The 9,812-nt window shown below is 37.2% G+C and overlaps 1 protein-coding gene across 1 annotated transcript; it reads left to right on the forward strand.

The window, feature by feature from the left end:
* Positions 1-602: 602 nt before the first annotated feature.
* emc4 (ER membrane protein complex subunit 4) lies at positions 603-6,158 on the forward strand. Its single transcript, XM_034677041.1, has 6 exons — positions 603-777; positions 2,754-2,901; positions 3,115-3,226; positions 4,236-4,389; positions 4,503-4,663; positions 5,872-6,158. The coding sequence occupies exons 2-6, from the start codon at positions 2,795-2,797 to the stop codon at positions 5,905-5,907; spliced, it is 570 nt and encodes a 189-aa protein (XP_034532932.1). The 5' UTR covers positions 603-777; positions 2,754-2,794; the 3' UTR covers positions 5,908-6,158.
* Positions 6,159-9,812: the final 3,654 nt, after the last annotated feature.

Genomic DNA, 9,812 nt, shown 5'->3' on the forward strand with positions numbered 1-9,812 from the left:
TCTGTTTATTTATTTATTCATTTTTTCATTTATTTACTTACTTTTTTACTCATTCATTTATTTATTTACTTATTTACTTATTTACTTACTTACTATTTAATTTTTTTATCATCTATTCATTTATTTATTCATTTATTTACTTACTTATTTATTTCTTTACTGATTTGTTTACTTACTTATTTATTTATTTACTTACTTATTTTTTATTTTTTTTTACTTATTCATTTATTTGTTTATTTATTTATTTTTCTACTTATTTATTTACTTACATATGTTTTTACCATAGATCTTTACTCATTCATTTATTTTTCATTTGTTCATTTGTTTGTTTGTTTGTTTGTTTGCCGTTTCAGCTTAACTTGTTGGTATTTGGTATTTCTACACCTTGTTCGCAAGAATCTTAATAAAGCTTGAAGAAGAAGAAGAAGAAGAAGAAGAAGAAGAAGAAGAAGAAGAAGAAGAAGAAGAAGAAGAAGAAGAAGAAGAAGAAGAAGAAGGAGAAGGAGAAGGAGAAGGAGAAGGAGAAGGAGAAGGAGAAGGAGAAGGAGAAGGACGTGTAGTTAAAGTCTGAAGTCTTCCTCCTGATTGGCCATTAGAGGGCGAACGTGAGGCGACTTCCGCACAGCGTAACTGCGTCATCATTACGCGCCACGGAACCGGAGCGACATCGACGAAAGGCTGATTCTCTTCTCGGCATATCTTCCTATTTTCAACCTTTACCTCCGAGAAGAACGACAACAGAAACCTTTAAAGCGTCTCTTTGGATGTTCATATAAAGTAAGAAGGTTTTAAATCCTGTTTATTGTCGTCCTGTCTTTTATAAAGCTGTGTGAGAGCTGCTCTGTTACTCTTCATGGTGTCACATATTGACAGGGTTTCCATTGAGCTGTCGTTGTTTGTGTTCCACTTATAGAAATGCATCAATATGATCAGTTTAGTCCTCATAGATCAAGTGTCAGATTAATAAAAGATGTTTTATTTAGTCATGAATCTAGGTGCAAAACTACGGAAGCCCAAAACGGACCACCAATACACTTAATTAACATCATTTTACCCTGATAACATGTTAATTACAGGCGTTATAAAGAGGCAGTATGACATGTTGTTGTCTGATTTAGCACAATAACAAACCTCTGTCTTCTAGATAGTCAGAAGATTATACAGCTAAATGTTGTGTGAGCTCAAGAAAATGTGTCAAATTAATCTATTATTTGATGTCTTTATATTGAACATTTAAATAAATACAAATAATGGAACACATAGGTAAAAAGATAGGAATTTAATAAAAAATAATACAAAAAAATTAAATCAACAAATTCCATCCACAAACACTGAGACATTTTGATTTAAATATGCGAAATTCATTTAATCCTGCCCCTTTAAAGGACTTATGTCTCAGCAGGATGCAGAAAAACTTGTCCATGAATTTATCTTTAGCAGACTAGACTACTGTAACGGGGTCTTTACAGGACTCCCTAAAAAGTCCATCAGACGGCTGCAGCTCATCCAGAATGCTGCTGCTCGAGTCCTAACAAGGACCAAAAAAGTAGACCACATCACTCCAGTTCTTAGATCTCTACACTGGCTTCCTGTCTGTCAGAGAATAGACTTTAAAATCCTGCTGATGGTTTATAAAGCACTGAATGGTTTAGGCCCAAAATACATCGCTGATCTGCTGCTACTTTATGAACCACCTCGACCTCTGAGGTCATCAGGTACTGGTCTGCTTTCAGTCCCTAGAGTCAGAACGAAACATGGTGAAGCAGCGTTTAGTCATCATGCTCCACATATCTGGAACACACTCCCTGAAAGCTGCAGGTCTGCTCCAACTCTCACCTCTTTATATCAAAGATTAAGACATTTTTATTTGCCTCTGCCTTCCTATCTTAGCTCATTTTAACTCACTTTAAATTAAAATTTTAATGTAATTTTTAATATATTTCTAATTTTCCTTTTCTTTTCTGTTTTATCATATTTGTCATTTTAATTGTGTTCTTTTATGCTTGTCTGAATGTCTCCATTGCTTTTAATGTTTTAATGTAAAGCACATTGAGTTGCCCTCGTGTATGAAATGCGCAATACAAATAAAGCTGCCTTGCCTTGCCTTGCCTTTATTATATTGGAAAACTAGCATTCTCTCAATAACACAAGAAAAATAAGTTAAGATCCCGAGAAATCAGATAGAATTAACCGCAGTATTTTTATTTTATTTATTTATGAACCTTTATTTAACCAGATCAATCCCATTGAGATCAAGACCTCTGCACAAAGGTGACCTGGCTAAGAGGTCAGCAGCACACGTCAACATATGTAAGACACGGTATAGAGCAGATTTACAGACAATGAGTAAAAAATACAGTTCATAATTTAAAAGGTGCAACTAATTTGCAAATGAAGTGCAGATAGAGATCACAGACAACATTTTCTTTTAAAACACAGGCACTGTTCAGTGGTCAGATTTTACATACAGTTCACAATGATGAGTGAGGAAAACTAGCATTCTTATTTTTTTTTTTTTTTTGTTATATTTTTGGGCCTTTTTGCCTCTGGATGCATGTCTATTCAAGGCTTCCATATTGAATAATCAAACACACATCAGGAAGAAGATTCTTATCCTAACCATTAAACATTCTACTGTCCTGTTATCTCTCTCACACAGGTGTAATGCAGATTTCTGTACTCCATGAATTCAAAGCTTCATCTGTTCCACGGAAAGAGAAATCCCACCTGATTTCTGTTCTTTGTTTGTGTAGCAGCTTCCTGTCTCTGAGGTCCAGCAGTGCAGCGAGTTGCCATGGCTTCTCCAGGGGGACAAGGAGGAGGCGGAGCTCTGTCCACAAGAGGAGGGGGCGGGGCCAGGAGGATGAAGTGGGCTCTTGAGCTGAGCCTGGGCAACACCAGGTGAACATGAACGCCACACAGAGAACACTCTTTGATCTGATGAACTCACAAAGATCTGAAACTGAAACACTGCAGGTTTCATCTTCCTCTCTTTGAATCCACTCCTCCTCCTCTTCTTCATCTGTCCTTTAAGGCCTTTGTTATTGTTTGATGTTGTTGTTGATCACTGATTGCCTCATACCTGAACATGCTCGTGTCGTCTCTTCGCTGCAGGAGTCGTGACAGGCAGGGCGGTCAGGGAGACGTGGTGTATCCCATTGGGTACTCTGAGAAACCAGTACCTGACACCAGCATCCAGGAGACCGACAAGAACCTGGTGGAGAAGGTGAAGCGAGGGGAGGAGATCCTTTACCTCCTTTCTTGATTTTAAAGAGTGAATGTTTTTATGAAATAAGTTCAGCTGTGCTCAAGTTTCCTTCATCAAAAACACAAAGACGAATAAAAACACTGAAGGATGGAGAGAACTGAAGGATAGAAAGAAGGAGAAGTAGATGAAGTACCACTTGAGTGCAGAGTTGTTACATAACGTATCCAGAATCAAGCGTTTCTATCTTTGATGATAAAAAATCAAACAACAGCAGATTTTCATTTCATGAGAACATGAGAGAAAAGAAAAGGAGCACTCTATCTCTCCATCTCTCTCTCTCTCCATCTCTGTCGTGATCTCTTTTTTCTCTCTCTTAATCCCTCTCTCTCTCTGTCCTTCTTTCTCCCTCTGTCTCTCTCCATCTCTCACTCTTTTTCTCTTTCCGTCTCCCTCTCTCTCTCTCGTCTCTCCCTCTCATCTATCTCTCTCTCTCACTCTTTTCTCTCTCTCTCTTTCTCATCTCTCTCTCTCTCTCTCTCTCCATCCTTCACTTTCCCTCTCCGTCTCTCGTCTCTTCCTCTCTCTCCTCTTTTTCCATCTCCATTACTTCCTATGTCTCTCTCTTTCTCCGTCCCCCTATCACTCTTGGTCTCTCTGTCGCCCTCTCTCTCCAGCTCCATGCCTCTCCCTCTCTCTCTTTGTCTCTCTCCGTCTTTCTCTCTCTATCCCCCTCTCTCTTTCCGCATCCATATCTCTCTCTCCCTCTTCATCTCTCTCTCTCCTTCTCTCTCGCTCTCATCCTCTCTCCCTCATCCCTTTATTGTCCTGTCTGTTCAGTGACAGCGTGGTGGAATCATTCACAAACACAGAAATCAAAATAAAACACTTCATATCAAAATCCTACGAAATATGAAAGATAATATTTATTATAAGTAACCATTTTAACAGAATGATCAATAGTTTGGTAATAACAGTGTTCTCTCTCTCTCTCTCTCTCTCTCTCTCTCTCTCTCTCTCCGTGGTGCAGCGCTGCTGGGACGTGGCCCTCGGTCCCCTGAAGCAGATCCCCATGAACCTGTTCATCATGTACATGTCAGGAAACACCATCTCCATCTTCCCCATCATGATGGTGTGCATGATGGCGTGGAGGCCCATCCAGGCGCTCATGTCCCTGTCAGCCAGTGAGTGTCCCCTTCTCTCCTTCTCTCCTCCTCTCCTTCTCTCCGCCTCATCATGTTTATAGACCTCCTGTTTGATCTGTTTGTGTTCACGTCTTCCTTCTCTTTCCTCTCAGCCTTTAAGTTGTTGGAGAGCTCCAGTCAGCAGTGGCTTCAGGGCTTCGTGTACCTGATCGGGAACCTGCTGGGGTCCGCGTTGGCCATTTACAAGTGTCAGTCGATGGGACTGCTGCCCACACACTCGTCTGATTGGCTGGCTTTCATAGACCCGCCTCAGGTAAGAGTCTTTTCAGGTCATTATCATGTAATTGCAAACAAGTAACAGCTAAACCAGAGAGTCTGGTATAGTCCAGTATTACATGTCGTCTGTGGTTTCCTGTCCTACTGGTTGATCTTTACAAATCCTCGTTATGAGCTCATTTACTTGATCGGTTCTTCAGTTTTGGTCATGTACCTCAAAAAGTATCCAAGTTATCTTGGTGTGCAGTCCTCAAAAATCCTGGCTGCAGTACACGTTTGAGCCAGTAGAGGGCACAATACGTCCACTTTGTCGTTAGAATTGTATTTACTCGTTTATTTTTTTTAATATCTGTTTATTTTAATTTTTACACATTACATACAAAAGATCAATGTAAACAAATAAAGAAAGTGATGTTTTTTTTATGAGAAAAACAATAAGTGATTGTACGAAAAAGCAACCAATAATAATAAATGATAATAATTTAGAATAAAAGATGAATAAATAAAGGGGAAATAAATAATAGTGAAACTACAATAAGATAAAGAGGTTAATATTTAAAAAATAATTAAGTGGAAAAGGAAAAAAAGCATTAAGAATAACAATTAAAAAAGATAATAAATATAAATAAATAAATGAAAATTTAAAATTATAATACCAAAAACAAACTGAGAAGTCGTTGGAATTTTAAATCATAATTTTTCTAGTTTATTGGACCAGTATTGATCTAAAGGAACATAATGAAAATATTTAATTTTACGTAATAATCCTATTTATAGGATCTTTGAGGCTGGTACAGAATATTAATATTCAGGATATTTAAACATTTTAATTTAGCATCTGTTTCCATTTTTAACCCATAATGAGTGAATATTTTAATACCATTACTTAATATTTTTCACATAAATAGTTTGTATAAAAGTAGCTGGACAAGAAACAGATGTCAATAATAATAAAAATAAAATAATAAATAACAAGTCACATTTAAACAAAATAGAGCAGGAATAACATGTTTACAGGAAGCAATGAAACAAAAAAAAATAATAAAAATAATAATAATGATGATAATGAAACAGACACTACTGAATGACAATTTACATATCTATTATTTTATTTAGTTTTTTGTCAACCCCTGCTTGTAAATCACATTTCTTGCTAAATAAAATGATCACCACAGACCTCAAAGTATTGATGTTTATCCCATCCTCTATGTAACCTGACATTGAACTCTGTCCTTCTCCTCACAGAGGATGGAGATCATGGGTGGAGGCATGGTGCTGTGAAGAGGACCCGGCGTGCACATTAACAGATTCAGATATTTACAGAGGTTTATATTGTACAGTCTGGATACCCGGTACAGCTTTCAACATTCAAACCTTTACAGATTCTACTCACCGGACGTTTCTTCACCTTTTTAACAGAAAACTTATTTTATTGGACTTGCTGCTCGGCTCTCTGTCTTTGTCTTTATGATGAACTCTGTTCCCAGACATCGTCTTCTTCTTATTCTCTTTAATAAAGGTTTCAGAATCCAGCTGATCGTCCTGCTGAGTGCTGTTACACGACCGTATTTCATCTCTTAAAAGAATGTTACAATGTTAATCCACAGAGTTTAGAACTGAACAGTGGCCTGTACCTCCTGAAACTGGAGGGGAGAGTTTATAGATCAATAGAATAATTAGGGATGCACCGATCCAACTTTTTAAAGTCCTGATATCCATACCTTGGTTTTGTGACACTGTTTCACCTGGGACTTCCACTTAATCCTTGTCTGGTCCATCTCTGATCTGCTGCGGTCCAACCATGCTATCTCATCCGTCAACACTCATTGGTTGTCTTTCCAGAACGTTGCACAGAGCAGGACCGCCGGACAGCTGGAGTCATGTGACCGAGGTTGAGGTTGTATTTAGCTTCTTCTGTGCTACACTAGCTGTCCACCCAGCAAAATGTGTACACGAATAACATAAAACTGATCTATACCCAACACCAGGACCAGATCGGTGCATCCCTGATGATAATGTCAGAAAAGATGCCTCATTAACTTGTTTTCTAATTTTTCCCTTTATTTCTATTTCTTATGTTGTAGTGACATGCCTCTTTTTTTTTAGCTCCGCATGCTAGCCACTAACATTTAACCATCATGTGTAATTTATAGGTCTGTTTAATTTATATTGATTTACTCTTGAAATGTTCTTTGAAATAAAAACCTAAATGGCTGAATTAAAATGTTTGTCACTGAGTCAATAAATGTGTCGGACCAGAGAGGAACTGAGTCAAAGTTTGCTCTATAAATAACAAATGATGGTGCATGAAGAAAGTTAGTGACCATGATAAAGCTGGCCGCAGTATGAAAATGAACACTTAGTATCATGGCGGTTTCATGTCACTGAACTGGAAAAACGTTGCTCTAATCTTCGATTGGAGAAGATCTGATACAGTGTAAATGATGCCCTCCAGAACCTCTACAGCACTTTGGATGGTTATTAACTTTGTGTGTGTGCAGTTGTTTTTTTTTTCTTTTCCCTTACCTGTTTTTCCTAACATTGTTAGAAACTGTATCCACATGCATTGACAACTCGCAACAACCCAAACTTGACTTTTGTCTTTCTCCTTCTCATGCGTTTCTTGTGTTCTTTTTCTGGGTGTGTGTTTGTTGTGTTGGTATCAGCAGCAACACCCTGGAGAACAAAAGCAGAGAGAGGTGGGGCAGGGACAGAAGTTGAGCGACAAGTAGCAGAAAGCCTGTTCGGCCTTTTGTCATTGATAAAAAATTGGAAAGGTGGATACAGACTGATGGTCCAACTCGTTTTTACTGATTCATGCACCAAAGTCAAATGTTTTTCAAATACAAGGTGTGATTGGTTAGCCAAATAGCCAAAACTATGTTCCTGAAACGGTGTTATTATTGAGCACTTTGGCTGTTCTTGGTTTCAAATGGAAAGCAGCTGCTGCTCTTGAAAATATTAAAATGTATTGATAAAGGGTAGGGTTTTTTGTTTGTTTTTTTAACATGTTTTTATTGAACTTTTCCAATACAGACACATAATAAAGCAAACAATCAGAAATTGTCAAAAGGGAAGCTAATGCACATATAAAAGATCATATCTCTAGTGGACAGTGTCCGTTTTACACCTTCTTATAGTGACAGCATTGAAAACACAAAAATACACAGAGCAATACAAACAATGCAAAGACAACCTAACCAGACACGCAAAAAACAAAGGAAAAAACAAAGTTTGTGTGTGTGTGTGTGGGGGGGGATCAGAGACAGTATCCAAGTATAGCAATCCTGCACAGTACACCATCAACACTCATGCCAAGGGATAAAGTGTGTTTTTGACGAGTCTTGGGATCAATATCAAAACACCCGACTGACAAAGTCCCCAATATCGGTACCAAAAGTTTGATACACCAACGTATCAAAAACCCTTACCATCGAAATCATCACAAAAATTGACCCACAATATGAACTCTTCACTTTAAACATGACTGTTATATTTATCATTTTCATTTTTGACTTTTATGGCACCCATTTTTGTTTTACGGATACTGTGGCTGTTTTTGAAAACGACCTACTGCTTACTACCTACTAATGTAGTAGGCAGTAGGTACTGCCTACTACATACTGCGTTTGAATTTAGTCTGTAGTATGGCTGTTCTATTCGATCTGTGTTGCAGCGTGCTGGGTCAGACATCACTGAATTTCTGGTTTCGGAAAGCGGAAGTAAACAACGACCAAGCTGATAGCAAAACTGCTTCTTTAGCATCCACTCATGATTTAAAAAGTTAAGAAGTGGTTGATATGGAATTTAATAATTTTTACAGCAGTTCCCTCCATCAAAAAAAGAAAAGAAAAAGCGGAACAAGCGCTGTGCATTGTGGGAAACAGTACGCAGGGCAGACTGTACGACATCCAGGTAGTTTTGGCATCCTGCAAATTTTGCTCTTGTTCACTTACTGCTTACTACAGACTGAATTTAGACCAAATCAGTACATACTGCTAGTATAGTAGGCGGTTTCGAAAAAAGCCTGTGTGATTTACATAATCAATCAATCAATCAGACTTAATTTATAAAGCGCTTTTCATACAATGACATTGTAACACAAAGTGCTGTACATAACTTCAAAATAGAGCAAATTAAGAAAAAGATCCCACCCCCAGCCCCGACCCCAAACCCACCCCATAATCCTAAGGTTAAGAACACAATATGCAACAATAGCAATAAAAACAATAAAAATAAAATAAAAAAGAAGTTGCTGAACGAACTGAGGAAACGCTCTCATGATATCTTAATGAGGAGACACTGGAGGTGAAATAAGATGTTAAAACTCAAAACAGGAAATTAAAATCACCAAAGTAAAATACATTTCTAAGATAATAAAAGACTAAAACATTAAACCATTAAAAGAACTTAAGATGCTAGACTTAAAATAAATAAATAAGTACATAAATAAATAAAGTGGAATAAAAGTGACTAAATTGGAAATAGATCATATATAAATAAATAGATACAGCTATTAAGAATACAAATAAAACTCAGTTAAAAGCAAGACTAAAAAGGTAGGTCTTGAGTTTGCCTTTACAAATATTTATGCTCTGTGCAGCCCTCAGATCCTCAGGCAGGGTGTCCCACAGGCGTGGGCCGGGATAATAAAAAGCTGCCTCACTCTGGGTCTTAGTTTTTACTTTTGGTACAATTAAAAGTCCACTACCTGAAGACCTGAGGGCTCTCACTGGCTCATATGATAGAAGCAAATCTGATAAATAAGAAGGGGCCAAGACCATTAAGAGATTTAAAAACCAATAAAATAATCTTAAAATCTATTCTAAAAGATACTGGTAATAGTTATTCTTATTTTTGTTTTGTTGTGTGGACGCCAGGAAGATTAGCAACCACACTTTTGAAGCTAATGAGGATCCTAATAACGAATAAATAATTTTTAAAAAGCTGATTTTCAACACTAAAAATTCCAAAATGATATGATCTTTTAAAAAACTTAATTCTTAAATTATTTAGATTTTTTTGACAAACAATGGGACTTATTGACTTTGTAAATAATAACTTTGTTTGTCATAGTTTGTAAATATTTCCTCACTTTTTTTCTTTTTTTTTTTAAGTCTGTGTTTGTTTTCCTGTGCTGCCTTCAGGATCCTCCCTACAGGAGCAGGGTTTTAGGAAGACATCGA

The sequence above is a fragment of the Notolabrus celidotus genome, chromosome 23 (genome assembly GCF_009762535.1).
Source record: "Notolabrus celidotus isolate fNotCel1 chromosome 23, fNotCel1.pri, whole genome shotgun sequence".
NCBI lineage: Eukaryota > Metazoa > Chordata > Actinopteri > Labriformes > Labridae > Notolabrus > Notolabrus celidotus.